At 41.6% G+C, this 20,947-nt stretch overlaps 1 protein-coding gene across 1 annotated transcript in view; it reads right to left on the reverse strand.

The window, feature by feature from the left end:
• Window positions 1–3,961: 3,961 nt before the first annotated feature.
• SLC6A11 (solute carrier family 6 member 11) overlaps window positions 3,962–20,947 on the reverse strand; it is a 173,974-nt gene continuing 156,988 nt past the window's right edge. The window contains exons 12-15 of the mRNA XM_077325695.1: window positions 16,395–16,497; window positions 13,054–13,154; window positions 11,549–11,719; window positions 3,962–8,212 (exon numbers count right to left, since the gene is read on the reverse strand). Coding sequence (XP_077181810.1) covers window positions 8,060–8,212; window positions 11,549–11,719; window positions 13,054–13,154; window positions 16,395–16,497 — 528 coding nt within the window. The 3' untranslated portion in view covers window positions 3,962–8,059. The remainder of the gene's footprint in view (window positions 8,213–11,548; window positions 11,720–13,053; window positions 13,155–16,394; window positions 16,498–20,947) is intronic.

Here is a 20,947-nt window from a genome sequence, read left to right on the forward strand (position 1 = left end):
TGCAACACACTTGGAAATTTCAGACTCTCAATAAGTGGAAATACTGCCTAGTAAATTATACTTTTTAATGGACTGGATGTCCTGTACTTTGTTGAAAGTTTCTGTTACAAACATCTGGAGCCTTTCAGTTATAGCATTTGCTTATCAAGAATTTTTTTATGGAAAACTCCTGTTTATAGAAGCAAAATGTCATTTCTGCATTACCTTTTTCTTCAGTTCAAAAATACATTGGATTTTACAGGTATTGTATATGTATACCACACGTTAAGTATAAATTGTCACAATTCTGATAGGAAAATTTATTGGGATAACTATCATAGAATCATAGAGTTGGAAGAGGCCATACAGGCCATCTAGTCCAACCCCCTGCTCAACGCAGGATTAGCCCTAAGCATCCTAAAGCACCAAGAAAAGTGTGTATCCAACCTTTGCTTGAAGACTGCCAGTGAGGGGGAGCTCACCACCTCCTTAGGCAGCCTATTCCACTGCTGAACTACTCTGACTGTGAAAAACTTTTTCCTGATATCTAGCCTATATCGTTGTACTTGAAGTTTAAACCCATTACTGCATGTCCTCTCCTCTGCAGCCAACAGAAACAGCATCCTGCCCTCCTCCAAGTGACAACCTTTCAAATACTTAAATAGGGCTATCATGTCCCCTCTCAACCTCCTTTTCTCCAGGCTGAACATTCCCAAGTCCCTCAACCTATCTTCATAGGGCTTGGTCCCTTGGCCCCAGATCATCTTCGTCGCTCTCCTCTGTACCCTATCAATTTTATCTACGTCCTTCTTGAAGTGAGGCCTCCAGAACTGCACACAGTACTCCAGGTGTGGTCTGACCAGTGCCGTATACAATGGGACTATGACATCTTGTGATTTTGATGTGATGCCCCTGTTGATACAGCCCAAAATGGCATTTGCCTTTTTTACCGCTGCATCACACTGCCTGCTCATGTTTAGTTTACAATCCACAAGTACCCCAAGGTCTCGTTCACACAGTGTTACCTAGAAGTGTACCCCCCATCCAGTAGGCATGCTTTTCATTTTTCTGACCCAGATGCAGAACTTTACACTTATCTTTATTAAATTGCATCTTGTTCTCATTTGCCCATTTTTCCATTGTGTTCAGATCTCGTTGAACTCTGTCTCTATCTTCCGGAGTATTTGCCATCCTCCCAATTTGGTGTCATCTGCAAACTTGATGAGTAGTCCCTCCACCCCCTCATCTAGATCATTAATAAATATGTTAAAAAGTACCGGGCCAAGCACTGAACCCTGAGGTACCCCGCTACTCACCTCTCTCCAGTCTGATGAAACACCATTGACAACAACTCTTTGAGTGCGGTTCTCTAACCAATTCCCTATCCACCTAACTATCTGAAAATCCAGATTGCAGTCCTTCAACTTATCCATCAGAACATCATGGGGAACCTTGTCAAAAGCTTTACTAAAATCCAAGTAAATGACATCAACCGAATTTCCCCAATCCAGCAAACCTGTTACTTGGTCAAAAAAGGAAACTAGGTTGGTCTGGCAGGACCTGTTGGAGACAAATCCATGCTGACTTCCTTGGATCACCAAATTGTCCTCCAGATGTTTGCAGATCGCTCCCTTTAATATCTGCTCCATTATCTTCCCCACAACAGAGGTCAGACTCACTGGTCTGTAGTTTCCCGGGTCATCCTTCCTCCCTTTTTTGAAGATCGGAATAACATTTGCTCTCTACCAGTCCTCCGGGACATCTCCAGTCCTTAAAGTGGTTCCGAAGATGATGGACAAGGGCTGTGCAAGTTCTCTGGAAAGTTCTTTGAGCGCTCTCGGGTGCATTTCATCCGGCCCAGGGGCTTTGAACTCATCCAGTGCAGCTAAATGCCTCTCGACAACCTCTCTATCCATGTTAACCTGCCACCCAGACACTATCCTTTGGCTACGGCCATCTCTAGATGTGCCTAAACACTTTGACCTGTGGGAAAAAACAGATGTAAAATAGGCACTAAGCCTTTCTGCTTTCTCTGCATCTTCCGTTAGAGTTTGTCCATCCACACCCAACAGTGGGCCTATTGCCTCCTTTACTTTACGTTTGCTCCTCCCATAACTGAAAAATCTTTTCTTGTTACAATGGGCTTCGCTGGCCAATATTAGCTCACTCTCAGCTTTGGCCTTTCTGATTATTGATCTACAGTGCCTAGTAACCTGTAGGTACTCTTCTTTAGAGCTCTGTCCTTCCCTCCATTTCCTGAACATTTTCTCTTTCTTTCTTAGTTCCTCTTGAAGTTCTCTGTTCATCCAAATAGGCTTAGAGCTCCTGCAGTTTTTTCGTCTTTCTGGGATAGTCATTGATTGAGCATGCAATAGCTCTTGTTTGAGTAGCGCCCACCCTTCACATGCTCCCTTCCCTTCCAGCATTCTCGTCCATGGTATGACACTCATCATGTCTCTGAGTTTATTAAAGTTTGCCCTACGAAAATCCAACATCCACGTCTGGCTACAAGCTTCCTTGGCTCCCCATCTCAAAAGGAATTCTATGAGGACATGGTCACTTCCCCCTAGGGTCCCCATCTCCTTCACCTCATCCACCAACTCTTGCCTGTTATATCCAACAACTATTAAACATATTGTTCAAGCAATCTAGATTGTCAAAAGGATGTTGGGGATGCAGAGTAGTTATAGGGACTGGGATCCAGTGCACTACACACAGTGTTCCACAGACAACAGGGCTTTTCAGGTTCTCCTTCTGGTATCTGTCCTGTCTTCTTTAGCTTACAGCAGTGATTATGAACCTTTTATATCTAAATACTACCAATCTCTGTGTCAAAGAATCTGGGTCTCATCATAGGAGAAACAAAAAGGCCACTTTTTCTTAGGACATTTGTATGTTTGCAGGTATTGTTATTATTGCTAGCAGGCCAAAAGTTCATGTCAACAATCTTCATTGGATACATTTTGCAGGAAATGACCTGTCACACTAGCAGGTTGTCATGGATATTACCAAATGTGCAGGGGAACAGTTACTACTCTTGATTTTAAAAAGATCATGGAGGATGCTTCTGCCGGCTGGCCTGGTCTCAGCTCAATGAATAACAGAATAATATGACCTTTAGTATAGTAGAATATAATTATTAATATCAATAAATACAGTGTGGCTCATGTGTGAGAAGCAACCAAAAATGGCAAGAAAATACAGAAAATATAGCATTCATAGATAGGTTGGCTTGGTTGGGGCCCAAGAGGTATGAGAGACTTGTAATCACAATTTTACATATTTATTGTTATGGTAAAAATATTAATAATGATCTAAAATAGTTCTTATATATTTGAAGAAGTATTTGAATATAGGGAAGGAAGGCATGGTATAGCCTAATCTCAGATTTCAGAAGTTAAACAGGGCCAGAAGTTGAGAGATCAAGGATAACTTTGTAGAGGAAGATTCTGGTGTGAAGCCATGTTGGTCTGATGTAGAACAAAATTTAAGTCCAATGGCACTTTTAAGACCAACAATGTTTTATTCTAGGTGTGAGCTTTTGTGTGCATTCCTCAGACAATGTAAAGGAAGGCAATGATAAACCACCTCTTCTTCTCACTTACCTTGAAAGTCCCTTGTTGGATTCACCCTAAATTACACACACACATTTGAATACAGTAAACTTTGTATGATGTTTGAAGTTAGAGAAGTCATCTGGAATAAGCTGTATGTGGGGACCAAGTGGCTGATAAGATTGGACAACAGGATCCTAGTGCTGGTGGACTACACAAACCATTTTCTTACCTCAAATGCTGACTCCATGCCTACTTGTGACACATTGGTGGCAATCACTACACTTTGGGGGGGAGGGGCTGCTATGGTGAATGCCACCAGTCAAACAGTCGTCTGTAAAATAGGGATACTACTATCTTTTTCAATAACAAAGCAATAATTATTTAGGTGTATTAATGTAACCCAAATTCAGGAAGCACACAATACATATGTTCATGTGTTTTCTTTAATTTTTTAAAAAGGAGTAAGCAGACAAAATATTGTGCTTCCGTGAACTTCAAATAAAAACTTTCTTTGTGTAAAACAGTACATAAATCTTGGCTCTTCTTTAATTTTGAATAATACTGCATATAATTCCGAAAAGGGCATTATTGTATCCTGTGCATATCAAAAGAAATCATCACAATATAATTGCTTTTTATCTTCACATTTTGTTTCAGAAAATAATCAAAGATATAGTCAAGCATTTGAATCCAATCCTCCCCATCTTTTAAAAATCAGTACAAGTGTTAAATAGATCAAGTATTAAATGTGCACATTTACAAGCACAGAAAATTAGAAACACTGCTTTAGACCATGCCAAACCACATGTATGTGTATAAAGCTATTGGTGAAATAATTCATATAGCAGCAGAGTAGGAATCTTATTCCATCATGAGTACTTGTTGGGATACTTGGATGAAAACAACAGTCCAAAGTCATGTGAGAATCCACATCCACGAGCCACTATTATCAGTGACACTGAAAGCTGCTTTAACTTAAATGAGAGCCTGAATAGCCTGAACTTATGATACAATGGCAAATGGATAAAACACCATGCTCTGAAAGATGTCACTACATACTTTGGGACACTCTTATTTATGAATAGCTCTAATGAATACAATGACTTCAACTACTTATCGCTTCTCGGCCATTTGGCGAAGATCAAGTGTAATATCAAGTGTGTGACTTCAACTACTTCACAGATTGGAAGCGGCATGTTTAAATATGATAGCTGTGAATACTGCGCACAGAATAACAGGAAGGCAGGAAAATACTTCTAGAATACACTATGCAGCTCGCCTTTCAAAAACTTGTGTTTCTTATGACTGGTACTTACATAACAATCCATGTATTCTAGGAGCAGATAATTACCCAACAATAATGCATAAAATAAATACACATTTCAATTGCACTCATTCATCATTAATTGTGATAGTTAAGAGACTAAAGAACCAGTAATGCTTAAGGAGGGCAAAGTCCAATTTTAAAATTGCACCCTTTCTTGAAGCTACAGCATACATCGGACAATGAAGTGAAACAATAAAAATGCACTGAGGGGATTCCTTTAACATGCATCTTTCACGCTCCTTGAAGCTCTAGATTAATTACTTTAATAAATTCTCAAGTGACAGACCAATTATTATGATTCTAAAAACCTGTATATCAGGACATGAATAAAGTGTGACAGTTGAAAGATCACGTTAGCTGGAGACCCTTTTTGAATTTAGGGGGGTAATAAAGTTGGCCTAGATATTGATGGTTTGGTTTATAATTATCTTTAATACTGTGGTCTAATTTTTTCTTTAAATACTGTAATAGGCATGTTTGTACTGGGTTTTTAAATATGAAAATAAAAATATAAATTTACAGACGAGAAGCTTGCTAGAGCGAATAGAACAATTTTGAATATGCGTTTACTACTCTGAAAGTATGTTTTTCATTATGCACACAAATGTACTTCAAAAGATTATTAATAAAGCACCCAAAGGAACAAACACCATGTTTTGTTCATTGGCACATTAAGTTGTTACCAGAAGAAAGTTAGACATGTATGTATATGGAGAACACCACACACAACAAAAACTCTTTGAAAACTGTCAGTAGTCTAATAGCATGAATGAGATACAGATTGGTCTGGACCATTAATTTAAACAATAAAATGGATGACAAAGCCAAACATAACATTCATTCTACAGTTCAAAGTCTGTTTCCACTGAGATCAAGGTCAAGTTATAATTCCTTGCCTCAGTTTTTCAGTTTAACATACAGATAGATTCATGTGGGTAGCCATGTTGGTCTGAACTTTAACATACAGATAGATTCATGTGGGTAGCCATGTTGGTCTGAAGCAGCAGAACAAAGTCTGAGTCCAGTGGCAACTTTAAGACCAACGGAGTTTTATTCAAGGTATAAGCTTTCTTCAGATACAATGGAACAACATTTCCTCAACCATTACATATAGGTAGAGAGAGGGTTCAGGGTTTGAGTGCCAGGAAGGGCTAGTGGCATGCATGAATAAAACTTTGTTGGTCTTAAAGGTGCCACTGTGTTAACATACAGAGGAAGATCAAATTCAGTAACATGAAACAAAATTTGTTGTCTGTTATGGTGATTTTAAATAATCAAGGCTACCAGTATGAAGATATGTATTCAATATGTCTTCATGTGACTCAGTTGGCTCTTAAACTTATCTTACCCAGACTGAGAATCCACTAATCATAGTGGTTAAAAAAACAACCAGTTTATTAGATTAGATTTTTCAATGAAACATGCTCTTAGAGAAACTGGAAATTCTTATGTTTTAAGGACTGTGGGTATTAAACCACAGAGTAGCCATAACAGACATAACAATATGGAGTATGATATTTTTTTGTTGAGCAGGCTATGTTTTTAAAAAGCCATATAAATACCACATTAGATTGCTATTCATATTCTTCAATCTTAAAAAAAAACTTGTACTACTCTTTGAAAATTGCTTATAGATAGCAAAATCTAAGTAAGTCATCATCTACCATCCATTAATACTCTTTCAGTTTCACATGCACAAACTTAAAAACAGTTCCTTGTGAAAACAAAAGTACTAGCCATGAGCTATTTTATGCAGTCATTTGGGTCAAGTAATAAAAAAGATAAAAGGTGAGCATTTCAAAAACCACATGAGGCTGCATTCATGAATTCAGACTCTACTAAGGTTCCTACTAAGATTGGCAAGTTTTTAATATAAACATAGTTTTGATAGTTCATTGAACAAAATAATGGTAATTTTGTAGTGACCATTACTCACTACATTTCTAGAATTGTGGTAAGCAGGTCAAGCATAGCAACAGGTTTATAGGATGCAGTGCTTTGTCACTGTGCCTCAGAAAATGGTTTGTCAGGTATTGTCTTATATGTAAAATATATGATTTCCAATAGTGATTGACACATTGCTGCAAGTATCCTTTAAGTGTTACAGATGTACCCAAGATTTATCTCATGCTTAGACATAGTAGTGGAACCAGACTAAATTTTATACTCAAATAAGACACCTGTTGGTCAAATTCTCTGCCTTCCCACCCCCCCCCCCTTGTTGCAGCCCACTGATATCAATGAAATGCTGCTCCTTGGGGTCAGTGTTGGAATAGCATGATAGAAAAACGTGTGGCTTGCAGCAGGAAAGGGGAACTGGTGGAAATTACATCCATACTTCCATCAGTAGAAAATTTTATCTTGATTCAAACCATAGTACTGACTTTTTTCATGGAACTTCAAAAAGGGCTTGCATGACCTGTACAATAAGCATGTTAAAAGCCAAGCTAGGAATACAATTTCTGGATTATGGCCAATGGCAACACCAGATATCAGAAAATGGCTTACAAAGTCTCTCCCCCCCTCTCCCGCCCCCGGCCCAGATTAGCCAATTGTCATAGGCTAACATTGGTAATTTAAGTTTGTACCATTGTTTCACCGAGTATAAAAACTTATTGCCTGAAGATTATTGTTTAGGTTTGAGTCTAGTGACATCTAGGAAATCTATTTGACAGCCCACAGTTTCTGATTGACATCTATGGGAAACAGATCAGGCCCAAATTCAGAAAGCTACATACTGAAACAGAGTTACACATCCAAAGAAGCTCCCTTAGGCTATTAATATAAAGACACTGTGTTCACTTTATATACATACAGTAGAAGCTGAAATGGTCTGAAATGCATACAAATTAGAAAGTGTATAACTATACAACACCATGCTTTTTTAAAAAAACCAAAGTATAAAAGTTTTACAGCACATTATACAGGTCCTTCTAGGATCTATAAACACTTATGGGAATCACCATAGTACAAGTCATCACTAACAAACAATTCTATTTCATTTTTGATATATATATATATAATATTTATATTCGTTACTTATATAATAATTAAAAATCACTTTTGAACAAGTATACAAGGTTCACTTTAAAATTAACCTGTTAATAAATTTGTGCAAAATAAGCCGGGCCTATAATTAAGTGGAGAATTCTATTTACCTTTATTTATATATAAAAAAAATCAAATGAGAGTTCTTTCAGAAGTGTGTCTCCTTTTCTGTGATGGTTGAAATGTTGCCATCACCTTTCAGTTTGGCATCACAGTCATTTACTGTAGCAGCATAAGAACCTCCTCCAAGCTTTCCTCTCATTTTCAAGTCTGGGCTGGCCACAATCAGCTTTCTGAATTTCTAAAAAATGAACAAATCGAAAATGATTTTTATCTCTTAGACAAACGCTATCTAAATTATACAAATGGGAACACAGGTATGTCTATACATTTATTCTCTTTTATACTTTTACTCTCTCTTATACTTTTATTGACTGAGACTAGATATACTACTGACACTTTTGATCTGTCAGGGTCTTCTAGGATGACCTGTCAGGGTTTTCTGTTATTGCTGCCAGCCTGGAACTAGTAAGATGCAATACTTGATGGATTATTGCTCAGTTTGGTGAATCACAAGTTGTGCAGGCTTGTATTGAACTTTTCTACTTCCAACCTATTGAAAATTATGGCTTGTGTCCCACAAACTTTGTGTGATGTAAAATTTGCATGATGAGGCTTTCCCAGATCTTCCCAGTCACTCAGCTACCCAAAATTCTTCTCCTAGGAATCAGGAGACCATCAAGAAAGACATGAGAAGCACACAGGATGGGCTATAATGGGAGAAGGCAAGAAACACAAATCACCCCACCTCTTCTGATGGTGAAAACCATCCACATGACATAAGCTACTAAAAATGCATTCGCATCTTCATTTTATGGCTTGGGAAATATTTATTTATTTATCTATTTATTATGTATTTATTTATATGAGTGCCCCTCCTGGCAAGCCAACTTGTGGCGGTTAACATTATAAATTAGATAAATTTAAAACACCCATCAGTTAAAAAATGTAAAATTTAGAACAGATTAAAAGCCATCTCATTTAGATTCTACTACCATGACAGTATATGAGCCATTACCCATGAATGTTTCTCTTATCCCAGGGGAGTGCTCTTGCAGGAAGGGGCCAACCCTATGTTATTATTGTTCATTGGCCCCAACCAAATGTCTAGCAAAGTTTCATCTCGCAGGCCATTCAAAACTGAACAAGCTCTTGAAGGGTCTGCGGCTCTACTGGGAGCTCATTCCACCAGGTGGGGGCCAGGACGGAAAAGGCCCTGGTGATGCCCAACATATATCTCGGGGGATGGATTTTGAACATGGATGTCACACTCAGCTCTTATCCCATAAACTTTCTGTATACTCTACTCTTCTCCTTTCCATAGTTCTTCAACTCCTAATCTATTATTGAGCCTTGGGTTTCCTCCATCTTCACACTTTTCTGTATGCCTACACTGAATCATAAAGAGGTCACAGAGATGGGCAATTGTAAATAACAAGAAAAAAAGAGGAAAAAACATTGTGAGAAATATAGTAATCTACCTTAATTCCAACTGAAAATGTTCAAATATCGGTATTTATCAAATACTAAGTTTACATTATTTCATACAAACCCATCCTTATCCATGGTTCCTCTTCCTTATCCATGGTTCCTCTATATATTTGTGAAACAGCCTGGGGGGTGGGACATGTCTGGCTGTCCGAGTTGGAATAGGGCCAATTAGGGTGCAGCAATGCTGGCTGCACCCTGATTGGCCCTGCCACTACAGCTCCCACCCTCCCTCCCTGGACACTAGCCACATTCCTCTCAGACACGCTAGAGACAGAGAGAGACACACAGAGCCCTGCCAGACCCAATATGAGCCCTCATTCCTCCTATCACTCCTGCTACGAGGGAGGCAGAGAGAGACAGAGAGAGAGCTGCCCCAAGCTGCTGACAGAGACACAGAGAGCTGCCCCTGCTGCGATGGAGGGAGGGAGGGAGAGACAGAGGGAGCTGCCCCAAACTGCACACCAGCCCTCCTTCCCTCCTACAAACCAGTCCTGATTGCCTGCTATGCCTCCTGCTGCAAGGCATACTGAGACACGCAGTGAGAGGGAGAGAGAGAAAGCTCTGCACCTCCCAGTGTTCCCTGGGTCCTAGCGCCTATTTCATTCTTGTTTGCAATGGGCTGTTTTGCTAGTCAGATAAAAGAATATAACAACCCCTTTAAACACAATATTACTATTCTCCAAAAACGTACTGTGTTTCTCACAAAGTTTTTTTTCCTTCTTATTTACACTGAATCATAGTCTGAGGGCTGGAAAACTTTTAATGGATTGTGTTGCCACAAATCCTATACCTACTACATCCAAAGTGTCTACCCATTACAATTCTAAATCCATCCAATAAAGCAAATGGCATAACCTCTCTTGGTTTATTATATTTGTCATATTCTTTACAATGTTTAATTTAATGAAAATATTTTTGATGCTTTATATATGTTGAAATGAAACAAACTACAATTCTCCATGGTTGCTTTCTTCTTGTAGCTGTCACTATGATCCTTCACAAAAATAAAGTATATACATGTATTGTATACAATAAAGACTACTGTATTAAAGTATCTGTTATGGGAGGGCAGACACCTTTATAAATTCTTTCTACACAGAATATTCAAACATTCAACATGACTTGTTCAACAGTCTTTTATTTGTCATTATTCCTCCCATCTCCTTGGTCCAGTGCTTGGATGCAGTGATGGAATGGCTCAAAGCAAGCCATCTGAAACTGAATCCTTCAAAGTTAGAGGTAATGTGGCTAGAGAAGGATCAGACCAGTATGTGTGCTTTCCCAGGCTGGACAGAGTGCAACTGAGCAACTGGCCAGAAATCTGGGAGCGAATTTTGATGCCTCCTTAACTATGGAGAGCCTCTTGTGGCGCAGAGTGGTAAGGCAGCAGACATGCAGTCTGAAAGCTCTGCCCATGAGGCTGGGAGTTCAATCCCAGCAGCCGGGTCAAGGTTGACTCAGCCTTCCATCCTTCTGAGGGTGGTAAAATGAGTATCCAGCTTGCTGGGGGGTAAACGGTAATGACTGGGGAAGGCACTGGCAAACCACGCCGTATTGAGTCTGCCATGAAAACGCTAGAGGGCATCACCCCAAGGGTTAAACATGACCCGGTGCTTGGGTCAGGGGATACCTTTACCTTTAACTATGGAGACTCAAGTCACAAAGGCAGCACAGCTGGCATATTTCCACCTACACCAAGAAAGCTACTAGTGACCTATGTAGCCCCAGAAGACCTAGCCATTGTGATCCATGCAACAGTCACCTCCAGGCTGAAGCTCTTCTACCAGGCTTATGTTGAGGCCAGAGGAAATACATCTAAGACATATGATTTGGCCTCCCTCCCCCCTCTACTGCCCCCCTTGCACCTTTAGAAGACCAGAACTTGATACCACTCAGTGATGATATCTTGTTTTAACTGTTGTTTAGCTTGTTAGTTTTAAAATTAAGGATGTTATTGTTTCAATTATTATGTAACCAATATCTATAGACTCCATGTTGTACGCCATCTTGAGATGGCTAGCTCGAGAGGGCTGGTATACAAGTTGAAATATAAATAAATAGTTAGCAACTTCACTATTTGTCTCACCTGTAAGATGGTTCCTTCTGTCTTCCACAACTGAACACAGATCCACAATGGAATACAAACCATGGACGAAAGAGCCATCATCCACCCTATGCCATAGCCCCAATCTGGGTATGTATATACATTGTTGTATTTCAAAGGCTTATACTTCACCAGGAAAAAGATGAAAATTCCCTAAAAAAGAGTGGATTGCATTTATTCATTGCTGAAAACAACAACAACAAAGGTAATTTCACCCCAGAACACCAAAATACTATGGGGAGTTTTGAAAATAAAAGTAGGCTTCTATTGGGCTGGATTCTATGACTCCCTTCTGCTGAGAAAGACTTCATCTGACAAAATATTCCATCATCATTCTGCAGGAGCATGGTAAAAAGGAGATTAAAAATCCAACTCATTGTCTTTTTTACCATCTCATTGAAATAACATGTTCATTTACAGGAATGTGTCATGTTTGCATTTAAATCTTAATTTATTTTCATGTAATGATCACAAAAATTGTTTTTTATTAATTTGATAGTATGCTGCAGAGACTAAATTATGCCTGAGAGACTGAAGTCAGGATCAAACGAGCTGCATATGAATTCCCTTCTGGGTCACAGAGTCCCCCCCCCCCCCCTAGTATTGTCCCAATTGCCCAAAGATATACCACTCCAGATAGACATCCAGTCCTCAGGGTGTCAGCTTTTTAGAGACACAAAAGCCTGTAACAGCAAGAAGAGAAAGAAAACCCAGTGCCTGTGGACCATGCCACTTTGTATCTTAGCTTTTATTTATGCTTAATGTAGAAAAAGCATGCAGCACCAATAGCATTATATGAATATTTGTGATACAGTGTAAAAATGTTGATAAACCATGAGGTTGCAGTTACTATGTGATAATATGTGAAGAAGCCATGCCCTCAAACTTTGCCTGCCTCAGCTTAATTACTTGCAATGACTGTTACCTGCTTCTATACCCATCTCTTTAAGATGTGAGAACAGAATGGAATATTAGGTTTAGAATAAGCAAGTTGTGAGATACATCTGAAAAGATGTCCTGTGGAGGACAGCCGTATGAATATCTGTAAACCATGTCTTTAAAGAACAGAAAGAAAACTTACTGGCAAATGAAATATATAACATAAATAACACTGGTTTTTGATAAAGAACTAAAAAGTTGGTAGCCAGTGTAACCTTAACAATCCATGAGTCTGGCACCACAATAAAGTATTTTAAAAAGAAGAGAAGAGAAAAGAGAAAACAGCTGGGATGCAATGGGGTTGATCATCATTTAATCTGGATAAAACAGAGTGAATGAAGCATGGCAATTGTAGATTAAGTGGCTACTATGCCATCAGCCAACAAAACGTTAATATTAAGTTAAATATTAGATTATGAGTTCATTTAGCTAAATGCATGTGGATGTAATTTCTGTACTGTGCTGATGTGATTTCAGGAGAACATCTTCAGGGACGACCTTGCCAAGACCTTTAGCTCTGCTATATGAATCATGCTTTTATTACTTACAGCACAAATGCCAGGAGTGAGCAACATCCAACACCATTTAATTAGTGCCAGTGGTCTATATCCAATCATGTCTTCAATGTTGTCATAAAAACGATTGCTTCCTGCATGAAATAAATATGAAACAAATTAATACAGAATAGGCATGTGCAAGGAGAAGAAGATTTGGACAATTTTTCATTAATCTAAATCACCTATAGCATAGTTTTGATTCTATGGGAATCTTCTCTTTTCTGTCCTTTCCAGGCTTGGGGTGGTGGTGAGGGTTTGAGGTAGAGGCACCAAACTTGCAGTATGGCTGCAAGAGCCTCACTTCAAAAGAACACCCAAGTTTCAAAAAGATTGGACCAGGGACTGCACCCATCCAACCTCCATTATTTCCCATGGTGAGAACAGACCAGGGAACCAGTTTTTTTCTAATTATAGGTAACTAGAAATTAAGCCCGCTGTTGCTGAAACACAGCAGGCGCTAGAGCAGGGGTAGCCAACCTGTGGTCCTCCAGATATTCATGGACTACAACTCCCATGAGCCCCCGCCAGCAAATGCTGGCAGGGGCTCATGGGAATTTTAGTCCATGGGCATCTGGAGGTCCAGAGGTTGACTACCCGTGTGCGAGAACATAGGGAAGAATAAGGGAGGAAAGGAAGGTTGAAGAGGGAAGGAAGGATGGGATTGAGAAAGGAGGAAAAGGGGTGGGTGAAGGGATGAATAGAAGCAAGACAGGAAGGAAGGCAGGAAGTGTGTTAGAGAGGAAGGGGAAAAGAGCAAGTGAGAGGGAGAACGATAGGCAGGAAGTAGATGGAGAAGTAGAGGAAGTCAGGAAGGAAAGAAGAAAGGAAAGAAGGAAGAAGTAAGGCCAGCAGGGAGGTAGGTGGAAAGGACAGGGTTGTGTGTGAAGGGGGAGGAGTCACGAGGGGGGGTGAATTGGGAGGGGGAGTTGGGTAGAAAGAGATAGAGAGATAGAGGAAGCAGGGGAGGAAGGAAGGCAGCCAGGGAGGTAGGTGGACTTGGAGGGGAGTGGGGGAAAAGGATGGGGGTATTTGAAGGGTCCATGGGGGGGAGTCGTGAGGGGGGCGAATTGGGAAGGGGAGTTGGGGGAAGAGATAGAGAGATAGAGGAAGCAAGGGAGAAGGAATGAAGACAGCCAGGGAGGTAGGTGGACTTGGAGGAGAGTGGGGGAAAAGGATGGGGGTATTTGAAGGGTCTGTGGGGGGGTGGGAGTCGTGAGGGGGGGCGATTTGGGAGGAGGAGTGGGGGGAAGGGGCGGGAGAAGGCTCTTGGGCGAGGGGGGGACGGTGCAGCCGTCTGCCGGCCCCAGTAGCTCAATAGCAGCATCGAGGGCACAGTGAGGGAGTGCCTGGGGGGCGGTACGGCCTGCTGGCGGTCCCAGGGGTACTGTCACAGCGTCCTGGAGGCTGCGAAGGTGGCCTGGGGCCAGCAGAAGGCTCCCGAGCAAGGGCCCTGGGGCGGTTAAGTAGCAGGGAGGCCACGTCCTCGACGTGGCGTCCCTGCTCCTTTCCCCAGTGGGAGGAGAACCCGGGCGGAGGACTCACAGCACGGCCATCCTTCAGTGTGTGCGCAATGACTCCCCAGCCGGGCCAGGTGAGGCTGGGCCAAGCTGCCAATGGGGAGCCATGCTTTGCGTGGCTCCCCATTGGCTGCTTGTCCCGGGATAGACACTAGGAGGGCCCAATTGGGCCCTCTGAGTTTTTATCCCGGACACAGCCCGCCCTTTCTCCTCCCACATTGCCCTTACCCTTTTATTTAATACCGCGGGAGCGGTTACAGATAATCGTGATCAGATGGGGCACCTAAACTTGTCTACCCCTGAACTTGGACCCCCTGATTCAATCTGTTTGCAACGTGGGGATTATTCTGAGGAGAGCTCCTGCAGCTATTTAGCAAATTTGTACTCAAACTGGAGCTGTATATAGTAGCTAGTTAGTAATCTCAGTGGTGAATAATTGCAGCATTGCTGAAATATACTGTATTCCCACCTTAAAATATTTTCATGGAACTGCCAGGATCTGGCTACAGTTTGAGGAAGAGGCAACCATCAGGTCTAACACAAACCCACAGCCAGTAACAGAGACACTGCATGAGGAGGCAATCTCTGATGAGCCAGACATGGATCCACAGTCAGGTACCAATACAATGGGCTCTCAGCCCCCCAGTCCTGAGTTAGCAACAGAGAGCCAGCTGCCAGCCAATTCATTTCCCCTGTCTCCAGAACCTCAGGAATAGTATAGAAGGAAGAACAGGAGGGAGCTGCAAGACAGACGGACCAGTGCAATATTGGCAGCACAGCACATATTAACCATGAGAATGCATGTTTGTTGGAGCAGGGCTAGAGTGGCTGGCAGGTGTTTAGCAGGTGTTTAGCCTGCTGTATAAAAACAGTCTAAACAGAAGTTTAGTCAAAAACTTCCCCATACCTTTGAGCAAAAGGCCAATATATATACTTTTAAAACTGAAGTAGAGAATAACAGACTATAGCATTACTGAGGGATTTTATCCTCATTACATATAAGTTTGAAACCTATTGGGAAAATGGCATTTAATTACTCTGTGTACTTAATAGTAATAGGAGGAAACAACCACTGATGAAAATGCTACATTGAAAATGGGTTGTTTGTTTGATTACTATTAAAAGGAAAAGATATTCCATCTACATTCACTGTTAAATTGTAGAACTGTTTGTTATAGCCTAGGATAGGTTCTTCTTTTTTCTGCTGTTATATTCATTTTGAACCGTCCTCTTCTCATGGTGTACTCTCAATTTGCTGAATAAAAGCAGCAAACAAGGGAGTGACAATGTGGAAGCAATGTGTCTGTTTATTCCTGGTCCTGTATTACTAACTGACTCACTGGACTCTGACCTGTGCTATAGGAGTCTACTTTTGGATTTTCCTTCAGACATGAAGAGGTGTATTTTAACTGGTATCTGAACTTTGGAATGGGATTTTGACTACCTTTGTCTGCAATCAGGACAAATACTGGCGTATACTGAACCCGAAAAATACTGTTAAAGGGACCTAATGTGATGAGATGTGCAGGCTCAAGCCATGAAATCATTATATGCATTTCAACTCAGCTTTCTTTTTCTTATAGCCAAAGAACAGTTAGAGAAAACACATCTTACTTGTGCCTCCTCCCTCACTACAAAATAAACATGAAATCAACATTAAAATTGTTTCCATGGATACAACTATTAATGAGAAATGGAAATCAATACAGCTTTATATACAGAAATAGTGTGAACTAGTAAAAGCTTGAAATCTACTCTGGGAGTATATAATGTGATTTCAGAAGTACCCCTAATAGATCACAACTGATGACTCACCATAAAACCAGCCAATGCAGATACATTCAAATATAGCAACAAAGAGAAGGCACATCCCACTGGCTGCATAGGAATCAAAAAGCTGGAAAACATACATTCCACCCTGAAAAATAAATAAAAATGTAAATAATGGTGGATGACTGAGCAGTATATTTTGCAGTTCAAATACATTTTAAATTGTTAACGTCTATGTCTTTTCCCATGGCAGTATCCTTTTAAAATTATTTGGGCTAGAATACAAAGGGTATATGAGCCTCTTGTGGGGCAGAGTGGTAAGGCAGCGAAATGCTGTCTGAAGCTCTCTGCCCATGAGGTTGGGAGTTCGATCCCAGCAGCCGGCTCAAGGTTGACTCAGCCTTCCATCCTTCCGAGGTCGGTAAAATGAGTACCCAGCTTGCTGCTGGGGGGTAAACGGTAATGACTGGGGAAGGCACTGGCAAACCACCCCGTATTAAGTCTGCCATGAAAACGCTAGAGGGCGTCACCTCAAGGGTCAGACATGACCCGCTGCTTGCACAGGGGATACCTTTACCTTTTACAAAGGGTATAGAATTTCAGCATACATTTTCTTTAGAATGAATTCATTTGGATTTGTGCAAGTTTCATGCACCCCATGCTTTAAGGTTAAGATTTTAAAAATGCATACTAGTTGGACAAAGCCCTTTTGGGATATGTATTTATTTATTTTATAACTACCTTTCTCAGCTAGCGTGGTGTAGTAGTTAAGAGTGGCAGCTTCTAATCTGGTGTCATGAACCCCTGGTATTACAGCATTCTCCCGGACTCTCCCAGTCTGCTGGTCTGTGCCTTTCCCTGGAATTCTCCAGCCCTCCTTCCCGCTCCCGTTCTGCATTTCAAAGCACTCTCACACAGGAGACAGCTTATCACTATTTGTCATTGTAAAGTCTTAACATCCTCCCTGTTTCTCATCTCTCTGATCAAAGAGCATCCTGGGAGCTTTCTCATGAGAACTTTGCTTTACTTCCCGCATAAAGTGTATCAAGGCCCCCTTCTTATGCATCCCCAGGTATAAACGCTCTTGTTCATTCAGGGGGCCTTTGTCTCTGTCAAGCCCCTTATGCACGGGCCATAATGCCTGCGTTGGCGGCAGCAGCGCTTCAGGAAAAATCACCGATAACTCTCGCTGCTGCCGCCGCCAGTGCAGGCGCCTCCCAGCCCAGGGCTACGGAAGGCCCGCGTTAAGCAAACACTGGATCTTCCGTAGCTTCCTGAGTAAACCGGGGTTGTCGCGGGTTGGCACTGTGCAAAATTGCGCCAGGCCTGTCGGCCCGCCCAGCCCCAACCCTACGGTGTCCCTGTAGGGACACCGCACGCCCCTGCGGGCTCCACAGAGCCCTGGAGCTGGCAGGGGCGACCCCCTGCCCCCCACCTGGGCATGTGGAGGGGGCCTGGCCCCTCCACTCCCCCCGGGCCGTCCAAACCTCCCTCCCCCGCTTACCTCTTGGCCCCTGTGTTCAGCGTGCATTCGCACGCTACTCCGGAGCAGCCCAGCATGCCCCGCCCCCGTGCATACATGGGGAATAACAGGGCATCCTGCCCCACCGCAATGGCATGGCGGCAGCATGCAGTTGCTGCCCCCATGCATAAAAGGCCTCAAAGAGTTTGTTCCATGAACTTACTGTGCTGTTTAACTGCCTGCTTGGATATTCTTTGAATAAATACTCCTTTTGGACTTTGTACAATCTGGGTCTCGAGGATGAAGTGACCTTCTTTGGTAGTGACTGCTCTTGGTTACTGATATCCATTCTGCACACATATGATAATGCACTTTCATTGTGCTTTGGCAGCTGGATTTTCTTGTGCAGAACAGGAAAATCTACTTCTAAAGTGCATTGAAAGTGCATTATCTATTGTGTGTAGAATAGGCCCTGGTGAGCCAGGTTTGATTCTCTGGTCCTCCACATGCCACCAACTGGGTAACCTTGGGCTAATCACAGTCGTGATAATGCTCTCACAGAGCAGTCCTGTCAGAAGCTTTCTAAGCCTTCCCTACCTCACAGGATGTCTGTTGCAGGGAGAAGATGGGAAGATGATTTTAAGCTGTTCTGAAATTCTTTCAGGCAGTGAAAAGTATGGTATAAAATCCAACTATTCTAAAACTTAAAGCAGATTAAGAATAAACTGGTGCAGTCAATAATATGAGATGCCTAAGAATAATGTAATAGGACTAAAGGTAAAGAAGTATGAGACATGTTTTTGTATCCTATCTATTGACTGAAGAATGTACAATAGATGACAGGAGACTTTGACCAATCAGTTAAATCCCAGAGAACTTTTAAACTGACCATGGATCTTGATTTGCACAAGTTGTCTCTTCTAGCCAGTCTGATTAGGCAACCCACTGATAAATATCAGACTAAGTGGCAATCCCTGCAGGACATCATTGCCTGATAAGCAGTTACTTTCTTTCCTGTACTATCTGCCTTTAGCAATTAACATTCAAATCTAGGTGGGACAACTCCAAAACTAATTTCCCTGCTGGCTGGACCCAAAATAGTAATCCTAATCTCCAGGGTTTCCTGATACTCCCAAAAACACAGTTTGGTCTCTCAGATCATTTCTGCAAGAGGAATCTGTTCCTGTACAGCCTTCAAATGTTGGCGGGTTTTAGAGCACCATCCACATGACGTCGCCTGCATCCCAAGGCTGTCCAATTGCTAGGTTCTGTTTTGCCCATTTTTAACTTGCGATTTCAGGAATTGCCAAAACTGGATCCCTAAATCACAAGTTCCATCAGTGAGCAACCAGGGATAAGCCTGTATGGAAGGGAAAATAGTCCCTATAGTGCAATAGTCTTGGCAGCTTTGTCCCACTCTCACACCAACCCTCCCCTCTCCATTTCCTGCTCCAAGTAATTCATTTTTTTTAATGGCACAATTCACAAAGCTACATTGTCAAAGGTGAAATAAAATCTTTAAAATGTCCACGGCCATTTTGGGATCAGACAGGCAAAACACAGCCCTTTTTCTGTTTTTGGAGGTGGGGAATGAGCTGGGAAAGAGGGATGGTGATTGCCAGTCTTGTACCAATCATACAGGGGTCTGAGCACTGCATTTCTCCTAAAGGAGGAAAGTCATCATCCACTGGGTTATGCCTCCTAATTGCTTCAAGGCAGAATGTATGCAAATTATTCAATATGATTACAAGATAAAGTTTGTAAACCGTCTGCCCTTCAGGTTTATACCTTCTCCCAGTTCTGTGTTCCTGATGTCTGAGACCATAGTACATTTCTTATGAATTGTAGAACAAGTACCTCAGAATCAGTTTTTCAAAGGAGTATATACCTTCTTTTTCTTGGTGCTGAAGAAACTGGATGAATGGAGAACAATCCTGTATCTGAACCAGATGGTCATCAAACCTACATTTCAAATAGAATCTCTCAGCTCCATTCTAGAGGCAATTTTTAAAACTCAATCAGCCTCAGAGAAGCACACCAATATGTTCTTATCCACCTGTCAAGATTCTGTTCACAAGTTCACATTCACAAGTTCTTGTCATGTAATGTATTGTTTTGTTTGTGTACTAAATTATCCCAGTACTTTCCCATATGATATTTCCCTGTCTTGACTTTGAGGTTGAGGTAGTCTCTTTGTAATGTTGTACAAACTAGTACTGCTCCATAGGCTTTAATGTGCCATCATTTGCTCCTGGCAAATACTTTGTGTGCCAAAATATGAACTGGTGGGATGGGCTTTAGTTGGCCATATAGGTATGGTAGCTTAACTGCAAATCAGTTTCAGCAAGGGGCCCCTTGTTCTCAGTTGTGCTTTTTCAATGAAGACATTTCATTTCTACAATCAAGTCTGCTTATTGGAAGTTCATCTGGGACTTATTGCTACCCTATTTACAGGCAATTTCTTTGCTTTGAGTACAATAGCTCACCCTACCACTATAGGGTCTTGTCATTTGGTCTATCACCACCACCCCAGAGTATTTACAAAGAATATGATTGTGTTGGTGGCAACTCTCTGGACTCAGGGTTGTCATTTATGTCCCTATTTTGACAACCTGTTGATAGGATCTCCATCCAAGGAATATGCACAACGGAATCTAGAAAAGATCCTCCATCTTCTGTACCTTCATGGTTTTAGTGAATGCCTCTATGAGTGACATGATCCCAACCCAGGACATCATCCATTTGATAGAAATGATCATCACCTCTTGGGAAGAGGTTTTCCTTACAAGGGATAAGCTGGGGAAACTAATCTGCACTACCCATAGACTCACAACTAAGAGGTCAGAAGATGTCATGGCCCTAGCCAAAATTTTGGGCCTTAAGATTTTGTCCCTGGAAAAGGTTCAGTCTTCACTCTAGTCCCTTTCTACGGGCTCTCCCACTGATCCAATAGGCCATTCTAAGCCATCACCACAGAAGAATTCCAGTCCCACCCACTTTACACAGATCCATGACTTGCTGCAATCAGAACAATTTGAACAAACGGAGATCCATTCATTCTGATCCCCTGGTTCTGATGATTGATGCCTGTTTTCTGGGATGGAGAGCCTGTTGTTTCTGTCAGCTGGCTCAGGGG

Source organism: Paroedura picta, chromosome 3 (genome assembly GCF_049243985.1).
Source record: "Paroedura picta isolate Pp20150507F chromosome 3, Ppicta_v3.0, whole genome shotgun sequence".
NCBI lineage: Eukaryota > Metazoa > Chordata > Lepidosauria > Squamata > Gekkonidae > Paroedura > Paroedura picta.